This window comes from Delphinapterus leucas, chromosome 10 (assembly GCF_059928025.1).
Source record: "Delphinapterus leucas isolate spDelLeu-1000000601 "Yukka" chromosome 10, BTC_Dleu_Yukka2, whole genome shotgun sequence".
Taxonomy (NCBI): domain Eukaryota; kingdom Metazoa; phylum Chordata; class Mammalia; order Artiodactyla; family Monodontidae; genus Delphinapterus; species Delphinapterus leucas.
Window position 1 is genome coordinate 36,451,692 of NC_143138.1, and position 27,752 is coordinate 36,479,443.

At 38.7% G+C, this 27,752-nt stretch overlaps 1 protein-coding gene across 7 annotated transcripts in view; it reads left to right on the top strand.

Moving 5' to 3' along the window:
* BTBD9 (BTB domain containing 9) overlaps positions 1 to 27,752 on the top strand; it is a 413,720-nt gene that overhangs the window by 53,081 nt on the left and 332,887 nt on the right. For all 7 annotated transcript variants that reach the window (XR_016394454.1, XR_016394453.1, XM_022581804.3 and 4 more), the window contains 2 exons: positions 2,465 to 2,684; positions 6,631 to 6,750. Coding sequence is in view for 5 of the 7 variants with exons in the window: in XM_022581804.3 (XP_022437512.1) it covers positions 2,465 to 2,684; positions 6,631 to 6,750 (340 nt within the window). In the remaining 2 variants the exon portion in view is untranslated. The remainder of the gene's footprint in view (positions 1 to 2,464; positions 2,685 to 6,630; positions 6,751 to 27,752) is intronic.

Sequence of the window (27,752 nt, forward strand, 5' to 3'; positions counted from 1 at the left end):
GTGCTTCATGTCTAGATTGGAGGCACCAGGAGGGCAGGGCCTATCTCTGTCTGGTTCACTGAGAGATATCCAGTGCCTCACAGGGTACCTGGTACAGAATGGGTCTTCAGTAAATGCTTTTTGACTAATTGAATTCTTATAGAGTACTTTGTAGACTTTATTTTTTTATTATTTTATTTTTTTATTTGGTCGCGCTGGGTATTAGTTGCGGCTCACCGGCTCCCTAATTGCAGTAGGTGGGCCCCTTAGTTGCGGCATGCACGTGGGATCTAGTTACCTGACCAGGGATCAGACCTGGGCCCCCTGCGTTGGGAGCGCAGAGTCTTAAATACTGCACCACCAGGGAAGTCCCATAGTACTTCAGAATATATTATTTATAGTGTAATTTTTACAGTAGCCCCGTGGGTGGGTTGGGTAAAATATTATTATTTTTAGATGAGAAAACAGATTCATAGAGACTAAGAGGCCTCATCAGGGATAATAAGTGGTAGAGCCTGAGTCTCAAACTTAGGTTTTCTCATTTTATGTCCAACTTTCTAAAAAAAAGCTATAATAGACTGTTTCTTTCCTTTGGGTCCTAAGTAACCTTAGAGGGAAGGGACTAGTAAGAGGGGAAAAGTATGGTCTTCCCATCAGAAACCCTTTATGAAGGTAGTAGCAGGGCAGGGCCCCTGGAAACAGATTGCCTGTGTTCTGATAGCACCTCAGCTCCTTGCTGGCTGTATGGCCTTGGGCAACAAAGTCCATTTAACCTTTCTCTGCCCCCACTTCCCCATCTGTGAAATGGATATAATAGTAGTCCTACACTTAAAGGATTATTATGAGGAGTAAGTCAAAGGAATTAATAAAGTTTCTTAAATAAATGAAAAATAAATATGAAGAATATGTGTGATTTTCATGAGCTAATAGAACGTAGAACGTTATAAACTGAGCACTTAGGCCTCTGGTGGTAAGAAGTTGATCATGACTAGGTTTTGTTTTCATTTGGTTGGGTTATCTCAGTTGCCTTAGTCTTTTGAAGGTTAATTAAACTCACCCCAACCCCCACTTTTCAGCTTCATTTTTAAGTCATCTTTCTCTGTCTTCATTTGAAAAAAAGTTTTTAAACCCACATTTGCCAAGAAATCTGCAATGATGAATTACTTACTCCTTTTCCCTAAGAGCCTAATTATAGCTCATACTTTCCCTTATTCAAATCACACAGCCAAGATGTACATATTCTGTGAGAATTCAGCATTTATTTACAGTCTGTAAACTTGCTTAGTTTTATGTGTGCTTTTTATACATATTTTGTAATAATACTGGCAGTCTTTTTTTTAGAGCTTACTCTGTGCTTTGCAGAGATCATCTAATTTAATCCTTAAACAAAAACACCTGGGAGATGTTGCCCTATTGAGAAACTGAAGTTCAGAGAAAGTGACTTCCCCAAATTGATACATCTGGTTAAAGGTGGCACCATTATTTAAACTCTGAATCTCAGGCTCTTAACATCTACTTTATGCCGCCTGTTGTCTCTCCATGGAGAGTGTCAGTTTTAGAATGTTAGTACCTGGAAGACAGGTTCTAGATCTGTGAAGCAAAATTTGCATAGAGGACTTCAGAGTCCCAGGAACAATTGACTCTTAGTACATCTAGTGTTGGAGAGGGGAGGGGGTTAATTATAATCATAGTATTAATTTTTTTTTTTTTTGAGATACGTGGGCCTGTTACTGTTGTGGCCTCTCCCGTTGTGGAGCACAGGCTCCGGATGCGCAGGCTCAGCAGCCATGGCTCACGAGCCTAGCCGCTCCGCGGCATGTGGGATCCTCCCGGACCGGGGCACGAACCTGTGTTCCCTGCATCGGCAGGCGGACTCTCAACCACTGCACCACGAGGGAAGCCCCATAGTATTTTGATGACAGACTGAATTTTTTTTTTGAATTTTTATTTTTAAAAATATTCAAGTGAAGTAAAAATATATCTTCTTTTAAACATATTCTTGGTTTTTAACTAATTGATTCAGCACGTCCTTGTATGACCAACAGCTCCACTGTATTGGGGTCTTTCTCTTTCTGTTTTATAAGATGTATGACCTGTTTGCTTTGCTTTTATACTTCGTGCTCAGTCCAGATGGCAGGTACAGGTCATTTTACATGCTAGTTTTGTCCAGTAGATATTAAATTAAAGCTACGAATAGAATTAACTTAGTAGAGCTGGTTTGTTTGTCCTAGAACATGTTTTTTCTAGTATTTACAACTTTTTCTTAGTAGTCTTAGTCTCAGGTACTTTGTGGCTGTGACGATGTCATTAAATTTCAACTGTGGTGGTATCTTAATCCTCACAGACACTCCATATCTCCTCTTTCTCGTTAAATTAAATGCATATACTAACATCAACTAAAATGCTAGAATTTTATCTTTTTTCCCAAAATGTGGAAAATTTCATAAGTAACCATTAACCTTGCTTCTTCTATTTTTAACTGTAGTACCAGAAGAAAACATTGCAACTATGAAATATGGAGCCCAGGTGGTAAAAGGGGAGCTGAAGTCTGCCTTATTAGATGGTGACACTCAAAATTATGATTTGGATCATGGATTTTCTAGGCACCCAATTGATGATGACTGCCGTTCTGGCATCGAGATTAAGCTAGGTCAGCCATCCATTATCAATCATATACGGATACTCCTGTGGGACCGAGATAGCCGGTGAGTCATTAGCATGACTTGGAGAGAAACTGACATGTTTGATTGAGATGGCCTAACTTTGTGGTCATCTGCTTTGGTTTAAGAGATTTGCTGGTTTATATCTTTGTCATCACTTTGCTATTTCTCTTGAAGTTTAGTTTTGGGGGAAGAATTAAAGGGTGCGTTTCTTTAAAAAATAACATTTTTTGCTTTTTTCTGCTTATAAAAGTAATGAATATGTGTTTATTGTGGAAAACAGAAAATGTAGAAAAGCACAAAGAAGAAAATAAATATTGCTAGTAATCTCACTGCCTATTATTAATTTTTATATTTGTCTAACCAGTACTTTTTTAAAATTAATTAATTTTATTTTTGGCTGTGTTGGGTCTTCATTGCTGACTACGGGCTTTCTCTAATTGTGGCTTGCGGGAGCTACTCTTCGTTGCGGTGCGTGGGCTTCTCATTGCGGTGGCTTCTCTTGTTGTGGAGCATGGGCTCTAGCTGCACGGGCTTCAGTAGTTGTGGCACGTGGGCTCAGTAGTTGTGGCTCATGAGCTCTAGAGCGCAGGCTCAGTAGTTGTGGCTCACGGGCTTGGTTGCCTCACGTCATGTGGGATCTTCCCAGACTAGGACTCGAACCCCTGCCCTGTGCATTGGCAGGCGTATTATTACCCTCTGCACCACCAGGGAAGTCCCTAACCAGTATTTTTTTGTTATGCATAGTCTCACACATACACACACACAGACACACACACACACACACACACACACACCAGAAACCTGTAAAACCACACATAGTTTTACAAAATAAAGGTTAAATGTACAAAAAGTAACTTCACTTTTTAATTAATACACTGTGAATATTCTACTCTTTTAAAAATATTCCTGTGAAATGTTACTTTAAAAAAATTTTTTTGAAATATAGTTTACTTATAATGTGTTTAAGTTCTGTACATATATATATACAAATACGTTTTACATATATATTCTTTTTCATATTTTCCATTACGGTTTATTACATGATATTGAATATAGTTGCCTGTGCTATATAGTAGGGCCTTGTCGTTTATCCATGTAAAATGTTACTTTTAATAGTTGTTTGGTATTCCACTATATGGGTTACCATTGTTTATTTACTTGATTCCTTACTTTTGGATATTATGATAACTTTTAAAATATACTTTATACTGTGGACAAAGAAAAATAATTGTCTTTTAGTGTGAATAAATACCATTATCAAAACAAAAGAAATATGTGAAAAAAACTTGATGGGCTCCAACCTAGGAACCCACCAGTTTCACAGTGGCTTCAAGATTCTGCCTTCCTTTCTAGCCACTCTGATGTTTTCACCCACTGAGTTCAGCCATGGCAGAAGTACCAGAGCAGTAGGATGACCAAGAACTGAACAGTCTCCCTCATTGCTGCTCGTCATTAACCTAAACCTGTACACCCAGTCTCTCTCTGGTGTACAGTCTCCTAGGCCCTACTTATGCCTCTTTGAGTCTGGGCATGAAGGGCTTAATAGTAAGGGTGATGAGACCCTGCAGATCTTGCTGTTTAGTTCATTTCTCTCGTTAGCACCACCGACCACCACCCTGGCCTTTCAGGCCATTTGAGCCAAGTGTGAGGGAAGCTTTATGAAGTGAGAGTCAGCATTTCCCATGTGTGTAGGTATTGGAGGTTATCTCCAGGTTATCTCATTCTTCTTAATTAAGAATATGTTTCCTGATATGTATCGTTGGATATAATATGTTGGCAAAATGGAGCAAATTTCACATATTGTGTACAAGAGTCTCTGATTAATAATAGTAGTAGGCACTGTTCTAAAAGGTTTACATATATTAACTCATTTAGTTCATAATGCAAGTAGTATAAAAATAATAAAGAAAAGGTTAGTACATTTGAAACTGAAAGTACTTATCATCATTTCCAGGATGTTAAATATTTATAGGCCACTTTGTTTTATTTTTATTTATTTTAATTAATTTTATTTATTTATTTTTGGCTGTGTTGGATCTTCGTTGCTGCCCACGGGCTTTCTCTAGTTGTGGCTACTCTTTGTTGTGGTGCGCCGGCTTCTCATTGTGGTGGCTTGTCTTGTTGTGGAGCATGGGCTCTAGGCACGTGGGCTTCCGTAGTTGTGGCTCACGGGCTCTAGAGCACAGGCTCAGTAGTTGTGGCGCACAGGCTTCGTTGCTCTGCGGCATGTGGGATCTTCCCGGACCAGGCTTGAACCCATGTCCCCTGCATTGGCAGGCGGATTCTTAACCACTGCGCCACTAGGGAAGCCCCAGTTTGTTTTAGTATGTGTGTTTCATTCACGGGGGACTTAACTTTACCATGTACTAGTTCCTTTCTCACAGAAGTTATCATTCTAAGCAAAGGTGAAAAATTCAGAATCTTAAGCCAAAAAGATTCTCACATGTGTTGTAAAATTATATCCTGCATTGCTGATAACCCAGAGAGGTTCAATAAAAGGTTATAACCAGTTTGAGACTGAGCAATAAAATGAATGGAATTGAGGGGACAGCAGAAAATGAGGGGATGACACAAAATAAGCTGACCTTTTCTGGTCACAACTGTTGGTTGCAGGCTGACATTTATGGTCACCTAAATCTTCTGAGATTGTTCCTGTTGATATTACAGTACAAGTAATAACTGCATCTCAAATTTAAATTTGGCTTATGACAGGGGAATATAGATTTGTTCAGTATGGAACCAGCATGTAATGGTCCAGGGTAGCTGACCAGGGGAGGATGATAGGCTGTTTTCATTACTGCTAGATTATTAGCTGCCAAATTTTAAGTTGTACCGAAAAGGAATACATACGATCTCTTCACCCATGTCATTTATTTTTCTGCAGGCTGTAACTGTGTGTGGGATGGTAGGAGACTGGGAGGAAGCAGGAGATAAGCTGGCTTCTGTGAGGAACCGTTCTGAGTTGGCTTCCCTCCTGAGACAGGAGGGCTGGGTGCTCAGGCCAGTGAAGGTAGAGGGAGAAGGCACACTTCTCTGTTTTCTGTCCTCTCTCTGTCATGGCTTTATTAACCTGTTAATACGGTATATGCAAGGCATCCTGGTCCTGTTATATCTTATATGCCTGATATGTGACAAGCACCGTGCTAGACCCTGGATATATGCAGATAAATATGGCATGGTCCGTGTTCTTAACCAGCTTGAGACCTTATAAGGCAGACAGACATGCAAAGAGATAATTTCAATACATTGTGGCGAATGCTATGTTAGGGGGATCTATACACATTTCGTCATCATCAGAATTTGGTCATTATGCAGAAACTGTAATTCATGAATAGTGTATTTTTTGTACCTTTTAACATTTTTTTTTTTTTTTTTTTTTGCGGTACACAGGCCTCTCACTGCTGTGGTCTCGCCCGTTGCGGAGCACAGGCTCCGGACGCGCAGGCTCAGCGGCCATGGCTCACGGGCCCAGCCACTCCGCGGCACGTGGGATCTTCCCGTACCGGGGCACGAACCCGTGTCCCCTGCATCGGCAGGCGGACTCTCAACCACTGCGCTACCAGGGAAGCCCCCTTTTAACATTTTATTAAAATATAACTTCGGGGGGCTTCCCTGGTGACGGCACTGGTTAAGAATCCTCCTGCCAATGCAGGGGACATGGGTTCGTGCCCTGGTCTGGGAAGATCCTACATGGTGCGGAACAACTAAGCCTGTGTCACAACTACTGAGCCTGCACTCTAGAGCCCGCGAGCCACAGCTACTGAAGCCCGCACGCCTAGAGCCCATGCTCCACAACAAGAGAATCCACCACAATGAGAAGCCCGCGCACCGCAAAGAAGAGTAGCCCCTGCTCGCCACAACTAGAGAAAGGCCAAGCACAGCAATGAAGACCCAACGCAGCCAAAAAAAAAAGCTGCTAAAAAAATATAGCTTTGTATTGTTATTTTAATATGATACTTTTTTCTGCCTTTTTCCTTTTGATTCATAGGTCTTATTCATACTTCATTGAAGTCTCAATGGATGAACTTGATTGGATCAGAGTGATTGATCATTCGCAATATCTGTGTCGTTCTTGGCAAAAGCTGTATTTTCCAGCCCGTGTCTGCAGGTTAGTTCTCATGGCTTATAAATGATTTTGATGTTTGTTTAAAGAGATCTGGATGTTGAGAAACAGATTTCATTTTTCTGTCTCATAGAGGAAAAGTTTTCCAGGGGGATATCAGTTACTAAATGCGACTCCACTAAAAAACTTAGGGATACTATGGAAAATTAAGCATCTTAATATTTAGAGTGTACTGTGGAACTGTTTTGTACCATATTTATGTAAAGGCATGTAAATGAATAAGAAGGGACGACACACTGAGAAGTGGAAATGCTTTTTAAATTCCATGCTATACCTTGAAAGCAGAGTTATTGTTAGGGGGTGCGTTCTTTTCACAAAAACCATGAGAGATATTTCTGGAGGCTTCCCTGGCAGTCCTCAGGGCCAGGAGGAGATTTTTGGATGCCATTGTGCATGTTCTTTTTCTAGGTCAGTGGATATCAGTGGAGTTTGAAAGAGCAGGTGTTTCTAGTGGGGTTGGGTTTGGGGCAAGGGAGGCTGAGCTGGTGGGGCTCCAGGCTCACACCTTCCCTTCAACCAGGGCACCTTAACTTTTATTGTCATTATGTATTTTAGCTCCATGTAAGTTTGTTTTTTAAAAAGTACTGATAAGCTATTCTAACATTTCATATTCTTACTTTAGATGTAAGCCATCTTTTAAGCTTTCTTTCTGAAATTCTGCAAAACCAGTATGAATAATGAATTTGGGAGTTGGGAAAGGTGGTTAAAGGCCCCTGAAATTCTGTTGTGTTTTTTTTATTGTGATTTTCCCCTTGGAAATTTCCCTCAGATATTCTTTACCCTAAACTCAAGAGATTGAAGGCAGAAAGTGATTGGTACGTTTAATTAGGTGTATCAAGAAGGGATATGGTGGGTGTAAGCCAGGGAGCACGTGGAGCTGGCCCCTTACCCACTCCGCTCCACACCCGTACTCGTGACCCCAGCTGACATCCCTGTGTGGCTGAGTTGGAGCAGATGGGGATGCCCCACAGCACTTACTCTCTCGGTCAGAAGGCACCCTTATATTTATTAAACGCATGATCTGACAGCATCAGGCTGAATTCTTACTTGTACCACAGGAACTCCACAAAACCTTTCAGCCTCTGGTACAGTAAAGAATGTCGCCTACATTTTTTTTTATTATGGGTATGACTGGACACAATATTGTTACCCAAGGATACTCTTGTGTGGAAATGAAGAAAATCAATTTCATTTCCCCAAAGAGGGACTAAAGTGTCTCAGGTCTAGCAGTTGCTCTTTTATCAGAGGAGTTTTGAATGGATTAAAATGAGAGGGACAAGAAATTGAGTGAAGATTCTGTATCTCAGAACTGCCTAGGGATACTTTGAGAGTGACAGAGGGGCCCCGAGGTAGAGGAGGGGATTGAGTCTGCATCGACTGACATTATTATGGCTGTATCAGATTAAAAGATAAGCAGCATAACAACCGAAGTGTCTGATGTGGGCCAAAGGACTGTGTGTTTGTATTTAATTTGAAACACTAGGAGCACGACTCCCAGAACAAATCATCGTGACTGTAATACCAGCTATGATAGAGGCTGTGTGCTTTACCCACCTGAAAACTCCTACTCTGTGGAGGGAGACATGTACCCTCAGTCGTGATCTCTGGCTTTTAGAAAATATAATTCCTCTCATTTATTAATGGGTATTATTTATACTCCCTTTTCCTAATTTTGTCTCTCCTATGTGGCCTTGCCTTTGTTGATGTTGCTTTTATGTGTTGTAGAGCCTGGCTGTTTTCATGATTCTAGTTTTTGTCTTGGTATAGCCAGCTCCCACGCTGGTTGAGAAAAACTGAGCAAAGGTGATGTTAGAGACAGTGATAACAAGAAAAGGAAGGAGTCTTGATATGCATTTTAGTGAGAAAACATTTTAATATTTATAACCACTTTAACTTACTATGTTACTACATTCCTTCATAAACTCTGCCTTTTGTAATAGTTTGGAATTTTGGAAGTATTTTAAAATGAACTTAAGAATAAGTCCCTGTTGATTATCCAAGGATGTTTCATGCTTGGTGTTTCTTATCTTCACAATCATTTATTGACTTCCTAAACAATGTTCTAAATACGCTTCTTTCAGGGACTTCACTGGGCACATATAAATTCTTTATTTCCTTAGCACGTAAGTGTTCACTTTGCATTGTGTTAGTTAATTTGCACATTTGTATGTCACCCTTGTTCTTCAGTGTCCTTTGCGTGTTTGTCTTGCCTCTCATACTAAAATTACAAGCCCTTGGAAGCAAGGAGTATGGATTCTAATCTTTCAGTATTCTCGTGCAGTTCTCAAGTTATGACCTTATATGCAGTAGGTACTCTATAAATGTTAGCACAGGTTTGGGGTCAAGGCACTGACCAGGTAATGAAGAGAGACTGATTCAATATTAATATGTACATATATTCATTGGTGCTTTTTATCCAAGTATTTTTAAAATGTGTATCTGTACTGGTGGAGTGGTAAATGGTTCTGTACTCTTTGCAAAGTCTACTTTCTGTTTTTTCTTCAGGAAACTGAATTTCGAGGTTAATTCTGAAGGATGCAAGTGTTGTATATTGATGAAAGATTTCATTTAATATATTCACTAAAGAAGAGATGCTCTGTGAATTGTGAGATTGCCCAGCCCTCTCTCTTGAGTCTAGGTTGAACTGCATGTAAATCAGCATCGGGTAGTAGGAAAATCATGGGCTGCAGAGTTAGAGCTCTTCTCAAATCCTGGTTTCATCTAATATTGGCATTGTGATCTTGGTAAACTTGTGCCTCTCAAAGCCCTCATTTCTACACCAGTGAAACAGGAATAACAGCACCCTTCCTGGGGTCTGCTGTGGAGGGTTAGATGACAGAGCATATGTACAAGTACTGAGCACAATGCCTGGCCCAAAGTAGAGGCTCAGTAAATAGTTGTTTTTATTACCTTTTCTACTTTCTGAGACTCTGAACTGGTGTTTGGCCTTCAGAGAAAGAGAGCCATCCTGCCATTCTCTGTGGCCATGGTGGCTCTCAGTGGTGGCTCTCAGTATGAGGAAACTGTTCCTTATCTCAGAAGTGTGGTCCTTTCAGCACTTTTCCATATTGCCAGTCCACACACATGCCTTCCATGGTTCTCTTTATCTTAGTAATCTTCCCATTTGTATGTTTCCAACAGTTTTCATACATTTTGGTTTTGGTAAAGCATTTTTTAATTGTGGTAAAATATATATAACATAAAATTTGCCATTTATATATCCTGTGGAATGTAATTTAGTCAGCATTTCCCCTCACCGAGATAGTGGTGATAAGGATAATGTCAGGCTTCAAAGCTGGAGTGATGGTTACAACCACAACAGTGAATGGAGGGAAATGGTCTGCTCTTTCTTTCTGGGTCCTTTTTAGGAATGCATCGTGGGTCAAGTGGGGACTGTTCAATGTAGCCAAAAGCTTAGACTAATAACAACCCCCTAGCCCCCAGCTGGAAATGAAGAAAAGTGATGTCAATTTTGGTACAGTTTTTCATATGATACTCAGAAGCATCTTATATCTTATCAGCTTTGCCTTTTTCAGGAAAAGGAAATTTCTGCTTTACCCATAAATTCCCCAGCCTTCAAACTGTCTTCTTGGCTATCTAGTAAGCTCTCTTCAAGTCCTTCCACAGCTTTCTTAGTTGGTAGAGCCTAGGACTGAACAAAAAACACTAACAAGGAGTGGAACTATTGAGTGCCCTGGGATGCTTTAAATTTTTTTTCTGGCTTTTTCTCAACACGGTGCTGGCAATTTGGCAGCTGCAAAATGTTGCTGAAACATGAGAAGACTTGAAAACATGGATGTGAATGCGTACAGAGGTAGCCCGCATATGGCTGGTAGCTGGAATTACAAAAGTGAACTTGGTATAAAACCTGGGAGTTGAGGGAGAGGAATAGTGGGCCTAAAAGCACAGTCCTTAAGAATATAGCTATTGAGAGAGGGAAGGAAAGAGTAGGTGGCAGACAGGTTTACTGCAGGGGCTGGTCAGAGAGTTAGAGGAGAATCTGGGGGAGCACAGAGGCCAGAAAGGGTGTTGAGAAAGGCGCAAGTTGATGGTTCAGAACATGGCACAGGATGGGTGAACTCACTTAACACAAAACTGAGCTTCTTTCTTCCTTTCCTTTTGTTTTTAATTATCAAAATGGAAATGTCTTTTTATGACATTTTAATTATAAAATTATGATGTAGTACACATTTTAAATATTGATAAAGCTTGCCGTCTGATACGGCTGTACCCAGTCTCTACCAATAGCACATAGAAATGCCCCTTCTCCAAACCCTCACCAATGCAGGCGTTGTCAGCATTTTGCCAATGTGATTTATGATCTGTAAAAAATTGTCTTACTTTAAGTTGGATTTCTTTTATCGTCTGTGAAGTGTAGGGTATCTTATAATACTTGACGTTTGTTATTTCTCATTTATAAAAAGCCTATTTTTGTCTTTTGCATATTTTTCTTCTGGGGTGATTATCTTTTTGTTTTTGGCTTGTGAGAACTTTATGTTGATATGTACACCTTGATACATATACATATATATATCGTATATATGCGGTGTATATATACATGTAGACGTATATTTGTGTATGTATGATTATACTTTTGCCTATCATGTACTGTGCAATTTGTTATTGGTTTTTAGTGTTTTATTAGCACTTTTTACCATATAGAATTTTATGTTTAAAAAAATGTAGTCAAATCTGTCAGTCCTTTTTATGGTTTCTGGTGGTCTGATATCATGTTTAGAAAGGTGTTCCTCACTCCAACGTTAAAGAGTGTTATATTTTTATAAATTTTTTCTGCTACTTGTTATCTTTATCTTTGTATCTAAATATTTAATCCAGCCAGAATATTTTTCATGTATCTTTTCAGATTAGGGACAGTCAGTTGACCAAGACCATTTATTTAATAATCGTTCCTTACCATACTAGTATGAACAGCCGTATTTATCATGTGCTAAATTCTAGTATATACTCCACTCTGTTCATTGATTTCTTTGACTGTTAATGAAAGTGTTTTAATCATTGTAGTTCTCCCTTCCCTCCTTTTTCTTCTTTTCTTAGAGCGAGAGATTATAATGTGCCAAATGTGTCATGGACAAAAGGGTGCTGTAGAGCATCTGCTGGCCTGTCTTCTAGTCTCAGTGGTCACAGTAGAGGTCATAAATGATGAAAAACATCTCACTAGAACGGTTCTACTTTCACTTACAACAAGAAATTTAGGCATGCTTCACCAGCTAAGAAAATAGATTTTTCTTCATTTATTCATCTGTTTATTCATCCATTACTCACTCATTTCACAAATAAGCTCCTACTTTGTGCTATGCATTGTACTGGATACTGAGGCCATAACACTGAAGAAGACTGCCAAGATTTCTGCTCTCATAGAATTTGGGAGGAACAGATATAAACAATAAGAGCACAACAGGTAATTGTAAATGTTGTGAAAATGATACTGTGATAGTGACCCAGGGTCAAGAGGAGGAGAGTAGTTATTTGAAATAGGTGATAATGGGAAACCCGAGAGGGGAGCTGGGTGTTTTAAATTGAGATTAAGGAGGTGATATTCTCTAGTCATTGTTGTAGATATTTAGGCTTTCTTTGGTGTACATCGAATGTTATTCAAGAGTAACTGGTCTACTCTAGGAGGCCTCATTAAATGAATACTAAAACTGTACTGTTTTTTGGTTTAGGACACTTTTATTGCACTTTTAATCTCTTTTATTGCTACCATACATTCCAAGTCCCCTCTCATCCCGGCCATCAGTAGATGCAGCATAATTTTTTTACCCATTTTCATTAGATTATAGTACCTAACAGTGCTATAGATATACAAGACATAAAACAAATGAGAAAATAAACATTGCTATTTATGGAAGCATTCTTTCCCTACCATATTAACCTTGTACAAAAGCGTGTGTGTCTTCCACCTTTTCTCTTTTGTTCTCCCCCTGACCCCCTGGGCATTGATATATTTATTTACTTTTAAAGGTAGACAGTTTTACATTAATCAGTGGTTCACCAGGATGCTTTATAATCATAGCTAGAATTATGCCGAGCCTTTACTTTCTTTATATGATTGGTGTCTTCAGAAGTCAAGAAATGCCTTATTCAGTTGTAAAGGAAGAAGGAACAGTTTCACTTTTTAAAAGTAATCATTTTAGTTCACACTTAGTTTGAATTGTACCTCCACCTACAACTTTGATACCATAATTGAATTAGTATAGAGCAACCTGCAGACAGAACAGTCTCTTCTAAGAGTGCAAAGCAAAATGTAGCCACATGGTGTCACTAAATCGTAACAATTTTACTTGGGGCTAAAGAGAGATTAAAATTGCTTTTTAAAAAATAAACCCATATTTAAATATAAATTTTCTGAAGTCTGTGATTTGTGAAATAGCATGTAAAACTATTTGTACTATTTAAGTCCTTCTACTCATGTGGAGCATTAATTATGCCTGAAGTCCACAGAGGTACATTCAGGTGCTAGCCAGCCCTTGACTCATAGTCTGCCAAGTATAGTGGGCTTCTGTAGTAGAGCTATTCAGTTTTATACAAATAAGTTCTTTTTTTCTCTTAATTTTTTTTTTATCAAGTAAGTTCTTTTTTTTATCTTTCTTTGGAATTTTGAAATAAATAGAAGAGTAACTCAAAGGAGAGAGATCCATTAAATATTTATAAGGAATCAGGGAGCAGAAGAAAGGAGGAGTGAGGAAAAGAGAGTGAGGGTTACAGGACCTCAGAGGAGAGACAGGAAGAGAACAGTCTAACATTTATTGAGTATCTGTTGTGGGCCAGACGCACATTGCTCCCTTGTATGATTCTCATGATAGCTCTAGGAGAGAAACACCACTAACTACCTTCATTTTACAAATGAGGAAACTGAGCCTCAGAGAAGTTAAATATGCAGGTCTGTGACTACACAGTTAACGTCACAATCCTATGTTGCCTCTGCAGACTGTGAGGTGAAGAAATAGCTCTGCTTAAGAGTAGGCGGAGACATGGAGCCCTGGAGAAGCTCTTGCCGCCTTTTTGGCGGGGACAGTTTCCAGGAATGCAGAAACAGAGGGCCTGGGGTGGCCACACTCTGCTCGTGCTGGCCACAGCCACCTGCATGACAAGGATACTGATGAGGGGGAGGAGGAGGATGAACAGTTGGGGAAGTTTTCTCTTTTAAAATGCCCCAAAGGGAGTGTAGCAATCCTTTATGTATGTGTTGTCAGTTTGTCAATAGAACTTTGAATTTTCCTGCCCCTTTATTCGCCATAAGATCATTTTAGACTTTATTATTACAGAGTGAACCTGGTGTTCTTAACTCCTGATTTGTTTTGCTTCAGCTATATTTATTTTTTTTTAATAAATTTATTTATTTAATTTATTTTTGGCTGCGTTGGGTCTTCATTGCTGCGTGCGGGTTTTTCTCTAGTTGCAGAGAGTGGGGGGCTACTCTTCATTGCGGTGCGCGGGCTTCTCATTGTGGTGGCTTCTGTGGTTGCGGAACACGGGCTCTAGGTGCACAGGCTTCAGTGGTTGCAGCTTGCGGGCTCTAGAGTACAGGCTCAGTAGTTGTGGCGCATGGGCTTAGTTGTTCTGCGGCATGTGTGATCTTCCTGGACCAGGGCTCAAACCCGTGTCCCCTGCATTGGCAGATGGATTCTTAACCACTGTGCCACCAGCTGTATTTAGAAACAAGTTTCATATATTATGGAATTTCTCTTCACAAGATCTCTTTACATCTTGAACTGCTTTTTTTTGTTTTTTAGTTGAGGAATTTCCTATTTATTATTTTCACTTAGGATCCTCTTATTAGACCAAAAATATTTTTCAGTGTGTTTTTTTGTGTGTGTGGTACGCGGGCCTCTCACTGTTGTGGCCTCTCCCGTTACGGAGCACAGGCTCTGGAGGCGCAGGCTCAGCGGCCATGGCTCATGGGCACAGCCGCTCCGCGGCATGTGGGATCTTCCCGGACCGGGGCACGAACCCATGTCCCCTGCATCGGCAGGCGGACTCTCAACCACTGCGCCACCAGGGAAGCCCTCCACTGTGTTTTATACTCCGTAAGACCTTTGAGACATGGCTGTTTGTACTTAAGTTTTTCAGCTGAATCTAGACTTTTTGTTTTTGTTTCATTTTTGTTTAAAGGATAATAACGTGTTGAGCTTCTTTTGTGTGTAGTGGAGGACTTGAAACATGAGAAAATAGAACAGGGTTGTCCTTTTTCTTTGTATTTTATTTTATAATTTTAGAATATAAATTAGTATCTCTTAATAAGTGTGAGATGATGTTAATAACACCAATGACCTGTTATTACTACCACAAACAGCCGTTGTATGTTTTTCATTCTGGAAGGGCAAGAGCTATGTATGGTAGTGGTACAGTTGCTTCCCAAGCAGTCAGGTTCAGGATTAAGTTGAGATAGTACCCCCCTAGTTGATCATCAAACATCTTTTTTTTCCTTCTTTCCCTCTCCTCAATTCTACTCTATTATGAGACTTATTCATTCATACATTTATTCAACAAACAGGTATTTATTGAATACCTGTTATATTGCAGGCACTTAGTTTAGGTGCCACCATAAAAGGGTGGACAAGACACAGTTGCTGCTCTTAAGAATTTCATGATATAATAGGAGTGACAACTTTCTAAAGATCGATAAAGTAAGATATGATCAGTGCAATAATAGAGATATTTATATATATATATTATATATATATATACATATATATATGGTATGCTGGAGCATAGTTATGGGTGATCCTACTGAAGAAAGAATTTGGACAAAGGGACCAAGGGATTGAGCAGGAAAAAGTAAGGGGAAAAGGATGCTCTTTGTTCTCTTGCCAAAGGCAGAGTATGCAGTGGACTTGGTCAAATCTAAACTCTTCACCCAAAACTCCCCATCATTGGGCCCTTCTGCTTCTTTAGCTTCATCTTTGGTTCTTATTAGAAATTCCCTGCTTGGTCTCAGCAGTCAAAATCATCTATTTAACGGGAATTCCCTGGCTGTCCAGTGGTTAGGACTCCACGCCTTCACTACCGAGGACCTGGGTTCAATCCCTGGTTGGGGAACTAAGATCCCACAAGCTATGTGGCGTGGCCAAAAAAACCAAAAATTCCCTATTTACCATCTACCTGCTCATGCCTTCTACCTATGTCCCTAAGCTCAGAGAAAGTATGTGACTGACAATTCTCTCTTCATGTGACCCTGAATAACTGTTTCAGATATCTGGGACTTGGTTTCATTTAAAGTTTTTTTTAAACTTCTTTCAACAAGACTAGAGGAGTCCCTGTGAAGAACCATGAATTAGGTTAATTTTCACAAGTAATATTCAGAGAATAGTAAAAATACCCAAGAAGTGAAGGAAAAAAAATTCCCTCTGCTGGAGCCAGGATTTGAACCAGTGTGTCTTTTGCTTAGAAAAATAATGCATTTTTGTAGGTACTTTGTTGTTGGGTACATGCTGTCTGTAAGGAAGTTAACATGGTTGTATCAGTTTTCCAATTCGAGATCTCCTTTTGGAATCTCTTTTGGCACTGTGGCTCTCCCAGCACTTACTTATGGAACTTAGGAAATCCTGACCCAGGAAGCCAGACACTGAACTATTGGGCATGGGACTGTGGGTCTGTCAAGTAGAAAGCAAGGAAGGAATAGAAGACAAACCCATCTGGGACTTCAGGGTCCTTCATATGACCCAGGGGCCTCCAGCATAGGAAACAGAGGCAAAGGTGAGCTATAGAAATGGGAGCAGAAAGCCAGTAATTAGTGGAAATGGTGGGGAAGAGCTTCCAAGACCTCCATCCCAGCTTCGGGACTGAATGAGGAAATAATATCAGATGAGTGAAGCTTCACTAACTTTTCTTTTTGGAAGGTCAGGAAGAAGGACTGCTAGATCTTAGAGGTAAAAACAAATAAACAAACTTGGACACAGATTTATTTGTGAATTACATAGTCATTTTCCGGGGGCTTTCCTGGCGGCACAGTGGTTGAGAGTCCACCTGCCGATGCAGGGGACGTGGGTTCGTGCCCCGGTCCGGGAAGATCCCACATGCCGCAGAGCGGCTGGGCCCGTGAGCCATGGCCACTGAGCCTGCGCGTCCGGAGCCTGTGCTCTGCAACGGGAGAGGCCACAACAGTGAGAGGCCCGCGTACTGCCAAAAAAAAAAAAAACAAAAAAAAACTGCTACATAGTCATTTTCCAATCCTGTTTACTTTGGAACTGGTAATCTAAAGAAGATACTGGTTAAGTAGTTAATAATTCTCTCAGTGGAGAGTTAGGACTACGTATATATATTTAAAATTAATTAAATAATTAATTTTGTGCTGTGTTGGGTGTTTGTTGCTGCACGCGGGCTTTCTTTAGTTGCAGCGAGCATGGGCTACTCTTTGTTGTGGTGTGTGGGCTTCTGATTGTGGTGGCTTTTCTTGTTGTGGAGCACGGGCTCTAGGTGTGCAGGCTTCAGTAGTTGTGACACGCAGGCTCAGTAGTTGTGGCTTGCGGGCTCTAGAGTGCAGGCTCAGTAGTTGTGGCTTAGTTTCTCCGCAGTATGTAGGGTCTTCCTGGACCAGGGCTCGAACCCATATCCCCTGCCTTGGCAGGCGGATTCTTAACCACTGCACCACCAGGGAAGCCCCCTAGGCCTACGTATATTTAAATTTCACCCCACACTGCCTAGCATTTATTGCTCTGACCTTTCATAACATTTATAGCTTGAATCATCCAATTTAGCCATTAATTACATAATATATCTTGTATATCTTGTAATTATTTTGTGGTTCCTGGACCTCACTGTATATTCCTTTGATAGTAGTTGCTCATCTGATATCTTGTTGAATCCCTTTATGCCTCTAACATTCTTGAATGCAGGTGGTTGGATAATAATCATTATTTTTTCTGGAAAAATCCTTTTAACACTGCTGTTTTTTCCAGTGTTAAAAGGAGATACTAAGAAACGAGACTATTTTATTCTTTCCATAGAAAATATGCTTAAAGAGAACTGTATGTACAAGTCCCATGGTTAATGCAATCATCAGAGCTTTCTCAGTCATCATTATAAATGGTACAGGTTCTCTAGATCAGGATGCTTTCTGTGGATACAAGGTTAGCTCAAGAGACAGTGGACCAGAAGTGAAACCAGATTGCTTGTCAGCTGCCAGCAATTCTGGGCAGAGTGCCAGACTTGGTTCACCTTTAAAAATTCATCACCCAGTATGAAAATAGAGGACTCGACCCCTGCAGGGAATGGTGGTAGCATGAACACTGGGACTTCCTTTGGCCCAGAGTACTTTTATTGATGCTAGGAAAAGTGGGGGAACTGATCAGTGTGGACCAGCAGCTTTGACCTCGTTTAAGAGCTGTAATATTTTCTCTAGTAGCCTTACTTCATTATGTTTCAAATTATAATTTCATAAGTTAATAATTGTACTTCCAAATAATGTGGGTCATATATACACATGAATATGTTTTCCCTGATAGGAAGGTTTAATTTCTAATAGTCATAGAAATTCTGTGCACATTATGAAGCTATTAGGATGTAACAGCTGTTGTAGTTCATTTCACCCTGCAAAAGAAATGTGATGCAGGCTAAAATGATCAGTAATTATGTATTTTGAAAGCTAAACCTCCAGTTATAGAAAGAGCTAATTTACACATTAGATACTGATAAAACTACAGTAAGCTATGAGTTTCAAAGTTAGTGTTATCTCCTACCTAAGACTATGAAAGAGAATTTGTACCAAAAGACAATCTTTTCCTCTTTGAAATGCTCTTTTGCATTGCCTGTTGTAACTTTGAGGTTGGAAATCAACAGTAATGAAGAACTGCTTGATATCTTTCTGAAGAAAACAATTAGAGGGTTGTTAGAGGGAGTAGGATTTAGAAGGATTTCACTTTATTTCTGTTGATCAGTGCCTACCATCTGCCTTCCATTTAATATTATAGAAGCATGCGTGCATTTCCCAGTTCTGAACAGATGATGTGCATGGTTTGTTGAGATATATGTATATTCTGGATGTGTGTGTGTATATATACCTACGGTGCTTAAAATCACAGTTGAAGTGTAAAACAGATAATGAGTCTCCATTTGGGGCTAATTTGCATATTCAGTTCTTGTACACAAAGTAAAAGTCTACAATGACACTGATTTTCTTTTCTACTTTAGAATTGGCACTAACCAGCTGTCAACAAATATTTTGATTAAACACTTTTCTTTATTGGAGAATTTTGGGGCACATTCTTTGTATAAACATATTGTTTTCTTTGATTTCAAGGGACATATTTTCAGTATGATTCACAGATGCATCACACCGGTAAGCTGTCATGCACAAAAATATATTTTTCTCTGTAAACTTCCTTTTTACCATTGATTTCTCTAGGGCGAAAATATGGCTCAGAACAGAATATTCCAACTCAGGATATTTGCCTGAAATAAAGGTGGTAAATAAATGTATAAGCCTGCTTTAAGTAAACCGAAAAATTTAAAGTTATAGATTCACAAACTGGACTTTTCCAAGAGATTTTTAAAGATGATTTAACAGTTCCTTTTATACATCTAAGATGTGATTGGACTACAGAGATTATGTTAGAATTTTGACATATATTCATCTAGTCTGTCTTCTGTGTGTAACCATACATAAACATGTTATTTATATAAATGATATCATGTGCATATAATTTTGAAACACTGCACATATGTATATTCATTGTGGCTGTCGTTCCATGTCGGTACACAAGTATCTGCTTTATCCTTTTTTAACGGTAGCACAGTATTCTAAATGTACTGTTGTTTACCTAACTGGTCCCCTATTAAGGGGACTGTAAGGATGTTTCCGGTTTTACCTTTATAGGACAGTATAGTCTTTGCTCACATATCTGATTATCTCTTCACATAAGTAGAGTCAGAAGATACGACCATCTTAAAATGTGAAACATATTGGTAAATGCCACACAAAGCATTATACCAGGTTATTCCCACCAGCAGTTTATGATAGTACCTATTTCCCTACATCCTTGTCACCAATGGGTATTATCATTATTTTAAATTTTTTTGTCAAACTGATAAGTAAACCATAGTCTCTCATTTGTTTTATTGTGCAGATTTTTGATTATTTGTAGAGTTAAACAACTGTGTATCCGTTTGTTGATAAGCAGACATATTTTCATAGAAAAGATGAAATTTGAGTTGACCTGAAAGGATGGGTTGAGTTTTGATTGGGTAATTTTAGACGGCTTTTCCCATGAGGTCATCTGGGAAAGTGGTTCTCAACCAGGGGTGATTCTTCCCCCACCCCAGAAGACATTTGGCGATGTCTGGAGACATTTTTGGCAGTCACAATTAAGAGTGCTGCTGGCATCTAGTGGGTAAAGCCAAGGATGCTGCCAAACATCCTACAATGCACAGGATAGCCTCCTACGACAAAGAATTATCCAGCTGAAAATGTCAGTAGTGCCAAAGGTGAGAAACCCTGATTTAGGAGAAGCTTGTAGTAATTCCATATGTGAAGAGGGCTCGAATTAGGTTGTTTTTGGTTAAAATAGAGAAAAAGAATCACTGAGAAAGACATTTCAAAGAAAAAAACAGTCAAATTTGATGCCTGATTGAATATGGAGGGGGGAAAAAAGAAATTGAGTCAGAGAGCTTCAACGTTTAGAACCTAGGTGGCTGGGAAGTGGGATGACATTGGTGGAGAGAAGTTGTGAGGGAACCAGTTTGAGCTAGGTACAGAGTTGTCACTTTTATATAGTGAGATTTTTATTTTACACTTGGTGCCAGGATTGTTTTTTATTTTGAATTAAAAAATCGCTAACTAGTACCAAACATTTGGTTGCAAACAATTTCGTCTTTCTGAAATGTGCTTCTTTCATCTCTGCTATTGAAATCTGGTCCCTTTATTTAGTAAGCTAAAATGCCGTTTCCTCCAGGAAATCTTCCTTGATCTCTCCAAATGAAATAAAAGTTTTTTTTTTTTTTTTTATTATTCAACAAATACTTACCAAGTGACAGGCACTGTGCTAGGTACTGGAGCTGCAGTGGAGAGCTTTAAACACACATCCCCTCCCCTTATGGAATTTAAAGCTTAGTAGGAGAGTCAGATATTAAACAAAATAACTACAAGTAAAGGAAGAATCATAGGCTATGATAAATGCAAAGAAGGAAAAATACAAGTGAGCATTAGTGCCAAAGCAGAAGAATACAGCTTCAACTGGACAAGACAGGGGAGATCTTTTAGGGAAGTGATGTTTAAGTAGAGACCTAAGTGATGACTAGGAATTAATTAGGCAAAGGCACGAGGGGAAAGTGTTTGGAGCAGAGACAAATAGGAAACCCTTGAGGAGGGGAATAACTTGGTCTGAATAAGAAAGTGAAAAGAAGTTAGTATGGCTGGAGAGCAGTAGTGAGGTAGAGGGGGAGGTGGGTAATGACCAGATTGTTTAGAACTGGAGGGCCACGTTAAAGAGGTTGTAGTTTATTGAAAGTGCAGTCCCTGGGAAGGGTGCTAAGCAAGGATGTGACATGATCTGACTTAAATTGGTTAAAAACCTTGTCTCCTTTGTGGGGAATGGTTGAGGTGGGTGATAAATGGGTTGAGGTTTGTAAATTTAAAAAGCTGGGACTTCCCTGTCAGTCCAGTGGTTAAGACTTCACCTTCAAATGCAGGGGGTGCGGGTTCTTTCCCTGGTCGGGAAGCTAAGATCCCACGTGCCTCGCACCCAAAAAACCAAAACATAAAACAGAAGCAATATTGTAACAAATTCAATAAAGACTTTTTTTTTTAAAAAAACTGTAAACTACCAAAATGCCCATGAAAAGGGGAATTCATTAAAATTAAAAAGAATTAATTGTATCCATATGAATTAACCTAGAAGGATTTCCTTAAAAATTGTTAGATGAAAAACACATGATCCAGATAATGCTTCTTTTGTCAACCAACTACCATATATACATATATATGTATATATATAATATAAACGTTTAAATGGATTTGTATGAGTATAGAGAATGGTGTGGAAGGATGTACATCAAACTTTAATACTGATTATTCAGGAAAATGAAGATGGAGTAAGGAAAGTAGAAAGATATTCAATTTTTATTTATCTTTTGTTATATTTGCTGTAACATCATTTTTTTTTAATTAAAAAGGGGTTGAACTTTTTAAAGAAGAGCTCTAGGAGGTGAGGAAATGTAGAAAGAAAAAATGAATAACTTAAGGAACTTTGCTGGGAAGGTGAATAAAGATACAGGAAGGAAGCTGGAAGCAGATGTGTTTTTAAGAACGAGAGGTACTAAAGCATGTTTAAATGCTGAATAAAAGGCTCCAGGAGAGAGAAATTGAAGAGGGAGAGAAAAAGATAGTCAGTGAAATGAGTCACCTTAATTTTGTGTGACAGGAAAGAAAGAGAAGACTACTCTGGTTTCATACTGCGAGTGCCGGTGTGATGGCTTCTGTTTTCTTTAGGATGAATGGAACGGAGTCATCAGCTGAGAGAGAGAGGGAAGGTGAAGGTCTGAGTAGAGTGGAGAAAAGTAGGAACTAGGTGGTTCAGACAGTGGGAGAATAAACTTTGTAGGGAAATTCTGTATCATGTGAGGTCAGGTTGACTGTCTTGAGATTGGTCAGCATGGTCTGCCAATAGTGGTTCCATTTGCATTGTTGTGTGGTTTTCTCTGGTTCAGTTCAGTTTCTTAGGTTCAGAGAAGTAAATGGTTGAGGGGTGGGTGGGAGTTTGTCTAGTCCAGTGCATTAGAAGATGGGAGGGGCAAGAAAGTGGAGTATTTGCAAAGACCCAAAAGAAAAGTCTAGAGATAATTGCCCCTGGGACAATAATAATAATTGCCCACATCCAGGTACTGTTTTCAACTTTCTATTTTTGTCTTATAGTGACATCACTGCCTTGACCACCAGTGCCATTTTTAAATGTATGTAAAAACAGCTCTTTTGACATGACTATTAAGTATGAGCAAGATGTAGCTATTTTCTAGCTTTCTTGTAGCTCTTGAAAACGGATCCTGGGGCTTATCTTTAAATATAAAACTTATGTAAACCTGTGTGTGTGCCCAGAATCTGGGCAGAAAGCAAACTAAGAAAAAGCAGTAGGTTTAATTGAAACTGAGAATATGGCCCAGATGGTGCCTATTGCCATCGCCCACATCGTACCTAGAAGGATGGTGCAATGTTTGCAAACTTTTCAATTGCTTGGTCAATTGAGAGATTATTTTGAACATTGTCATTGAACAGTACTCATTATTTGACCATTATCCCATTGGTTTTATCAGTTTGTTATTTATGTTGTCATCTTAGAGAAGACATGACCAATAGATATGACATCTTAGGAACAAATCTTAGGAATGTGTTTTATTGCTGTCATAATGTGTTTTAAAATATACCCTGCAGAATCTGGGTCTGAAGGACTCTAACTCACATATTGATCTTTGGAGGTTTGGGGTTTGTTTTTTTCAAGTACAAATTGTAGATGTCTTATTTTAAAAATGACATTATCTGAGAAGTGTTGGTGATAAGATGGATGCCTTCTGTGTACTAAGTGCTTTTACATAACTTATTTCATGTTCTTAAACAACTTAAAGAACAAAACTAAGTTCTTAAAACAGCTCTTCGAGGCAGGTGGGATTATTCTTGTTTTACAGAGCCTCAGAAAGGTTACATGCTTTTTCAAAGATCTCAAAACCAGAAAGGCCTAGGATTCTAACCCAGATATGTCTAGCTTCAAAGACAGTTATATAATGTCACTGGGAAAGAACCCATTCACATATCTAAATAATGTTTTCCCTCTTACTTGTAAGGCTTATCAGGTATGTGCTTGGGTCTGGGACCTCATTGTTTCTTAGAAGCTTTGTTTATAATACTGCCTTTATCAGGGGATTCTGACAAGGTCCACATAATGATATCCTAACCTTGTCTTTACAGACAGCGCCTCATCAGAGACTTTTTGGAGGCTATATACTGTCATGCCTCCAAATGCCTGGAAGAAGGAGGAAAGTTACTGTTTATTAGCTTAGATATGGTTTATAGCACAGGTAATACCCACAATTTTCCAGACACTTTAAGTATTTCATTTGATCTTACCTGGGAGCTAAGCATTATTGTCCAACTATTGTATTTCACAAATGAGGAATGTGAGACTTGGGCAGCATAATGAATTTACAATTACACAGCTAGATTACAACATCTGGGATTGAAGCCCAGGTCTGTTTGACTGTAAAGATTTTTTTTTTTTAATGCACAATGCTGTCTTTTCCATCTCTGCTTATCATCTTATGGCATTATCTTTGTTTTTTGTGAGGCTTCAAAGATATTTAAAAAATTATTTTATTCTGGACTTTAGGGTTCTGAAGTAATAGCTTTTACTGCAGGGTGATAAAAACACACACACATACACACACACTTTATAGGATAAGGATAATATCCATATGCTATGTATTTTTTAATCTTCTAAAAGCACTTAGTACCCTCAGTAGATCCAGATTCTGGCAGCTGCCAGATATACATTTGGATGCTTAAATTAATAAGTCAAGATTTTAATTTTGCTGCTATGGTTAGTGAATGGTGCCAGATTAAACTCATTTCCAAAGAGTGAGATGCAGACTAGGTATCATTTTATTCAGTCTGTTTATTTATACTGTGATGATAGGGTATGCAGACAGGCAGTATTAAAATGTTAGAATGTGCTTCTGGGATGTATTTCTAGTCCCCTGAGAAACTTCTCCAGTTTCCAAAGACAGCAGCATTTCTATGATGACTGTGGCCCTTCCTATATGGGGTTCTCTTGTTATCTGAATATTTATTATTTCATGCCATGTGGTCGCAAAGGTTGCATAGGGAAATAGAAGTTACCATGATGTAAAAATGTTTACTGATTAACTGTCCACGTAAAATTAGCTCCCACTCAAACGTTCATTTCTTGCCCATCCTGTTAGTTATAATGTTTCACTGATTGTTACAAAGATGTAAAATCATTGTACTCTATTGCAAAGTCAAATAGCAGATTTTGCAAAAATACTGGAGATAAAAATTTAATGAAACCAAGGAAAGTGATGTTGAAGAACTGCTGCCAGACTTGCATGCAGAGCCGTTGGCAGCGAAATTCTGGCAACGTTAGGCTAGTGAACATGTGAAGAAGAGAAAATCCACCAGAATAATGACATGTTAGGCATTTCAAAAGAAGGATCTGACTATTAAAAATTAAGGGAAATTTGGTGATGTCCAGGTATTTTTGGAAGAAACTCTCTCACTGTATTTGTGCTATTTATATAAATATTGTCTGATAATTGTTTACTGCTTCTGCTGCTGCTACTGCTACTTTGGTTAGTACATAGTTGCATTTATTATTAAAATTTTATTAAATAGAAGATAAAATACACTAATATTTGGTATTTCAATTTTTTACCTTAATGAAAACCTTTTTTTTCCACATTCACTATGAAATTTTGGTCCCTACTTTAAAAGTCCTTTTCAGATAATTGTTGTCCTCGAATAATAAGAACCTCCTGTAATGGTTATATACTTCATGTATTTATTTGTCGTTCCTCTCCATTTATGCTGTTAATGAACAGCAGCAACAAAAACTTGTTTACACGTGGGGTTGACTCATCCTGAGTAATATTGTCTTTTAACCAGTGATGCAAAGAAACAGATTTTCATGAGGAATAGTTTCTTCTAGAAGAATGGCTAACCAGCAGATTACACTTATATCCTGGAGAAAGGACTTCAGGTCACTCATTAAATCCAAAGGCATTACATAGATAAAAATTTCCAGCTTGGGATGGTTGAGGGGAATGCAGTAGTATTGTTTTTGAAGTCTTTGTTTCTATTCAGTAACATTGCCCATAGCTTTAACGTTACTCAGACCCCAAGATGAATATATTTTGGAGCTTCCTATCCATTTGAAAAGAAAAATGTGTTTGTAATTCACCAGACTTAATTTGGCCCACTGGTAGACTTGGCAGGCTCAGCTGCAACAGCAAGAGTGGAATCTAATATCCCCTCTGGCTTCTTTCACTACAGCCAAGGTTCTGGATGCCCATTATTTCTAGAGATGATGTTCCTCCTTGGATTTTTTTTTTATCTTGGAGTCTGTGGAATACCCCAGGATAGTGTCAGTGGCAGAGAATTAAGTATTTTCTGGGTTCTGAAACATATGTAAAAAACATATATCAGTTGAAATTATAATGCATAGTTGATTTTCTGGTAACTTCCAAAAACATTCAGGCTCTGTTCTAAGCAAAATCAGAAGGTTGTTGGTTTTTTTTTGAGACCTGCAAAGTAATGTATACCTTAAAGTCATTCTCCAAATAGAGCTCATTCATTATGACCCGCATTTACATTCATGCTTCTCTTGAACTTAGGCCAGAATATTTATCTGTGCAATTTAAGTAGCAACACGTTAGTTAATGCTTGATTTCAAGTAGCTAGCATTTCAATTTATTTTTCCTTTATTAGGAAAGTTCTTCCCTTTGAGGGGGTTGAATTAGTCATTGTGTGGTTTAGTTAAGTTCCTTGTTCTGAGGACAGAACATTGCAGGATTTGTGGAGTTGTCTATAGTACCTGTGTGAGAGACATGTCATGAATCTCTTAATAGTTGGGAGATTGCTTTTCACTGAAGATTCTGACGTATGACTGGCTCCTTCTCCTTTTTATGGCAAACCGTGTAGCTCATGTATCATGCTAACTATAAATCTTAACTCATATTTGTCCAAGGATTTTACTGAGATTCACCTTCTTAGAGCTGAAAAGGTTCAATACCATATGGTTTCTTTTTATTAGTATGATTAAGAATGTATTTTCATCAAACTATACCATCTGTTATAAAGAGAAAACAGGTAGATAGATTGATATACTTTCCTTGTTTTTTTTTTCTTTTTAACCTCCATCCAAATAGCTTATAAGTATAAATCTCTTAGATTGGATTATTTAGAAAATTTAAAAAGTTATGTATTGAAGGACTAGCTCCTTCAGGGCAGAATTTAGCCATCTTCTTGTCCCGCATGTACCTTGCATTATGTCACATATATAGTAAAATTTCAGAAACTATGTTGAAGTGAAGTTACCTGTAACTACCATGTTTTATGTAATATTATAAAATTACAGAAATATATTAACTGGTTGGAATTACATATAGCAGGCTGAATAAATTGATGGTTTCTCATTTTTGGTCCAGTGCCTGGTCCAGAGTTGGCATTCAGTGACTTTTTCTTGACTTAGCTCATTAATTAATTGATTGATTCTTGAGATAATTTAGTCTGATGACTAAAAGAGAGTTATGAACAGTCATGTAACCTTTATTATAATAATGTATTTTAATAATCCTGCAAGAACAGAATTTGGTAAAAGTTTCCTTTGTAGTAAGTTTACAGTATTTATAAGGGCATGAAACACTCTTTTTAAAAGAATTTATTTTATTTTATTTATTTTTGGCTGTGTTGGGTCTTCGTTGCTGCACGCAGGCTTTCTCTAGTTGTGGCAAGCAAGGGCTCCTCTTTGTTGAGGTGCGCGGGTTTCTTATTGCGGTGGCTTCTCTTATTGCAGAACACAGGCTGTAGGTGTGCGGGCTTCCGTAGTTGTGGCGTGTGGGCTCAGTAGTTGTGGCTTACGGGCTCTAGAGCGCAGGCTCAGTAGTTATGGCACACGGGCTTATTTGCTCTGTGGCATGTGGGATATTCCCAGACCAGGGCTCGAACCTGTGTTCCCTGCATTGGTAGGTGGATTCTTAACCACTGCGCCACCAGGGAAGTCCTGAAACATTCTTAAAAACATAATTTTAAAAAATTTACTATTTAAACTGTTATCGAGTTTTGCTTTTATTGTTATTCTTTCCATTGAAGCTCATAGGTAACATTCTTCCTGGCTAGATCTCTGTGTTTTTAAGTGAGCCTTAAAGGGTCCAGTTTATATATGTATTGGGTGGGCCAAAAGGTTAGTTCGTTTTTTTCTGTAAGATGGCTCTAGTAGCACTTAGTCGTCTTTAACTTCATTTGAAACAAT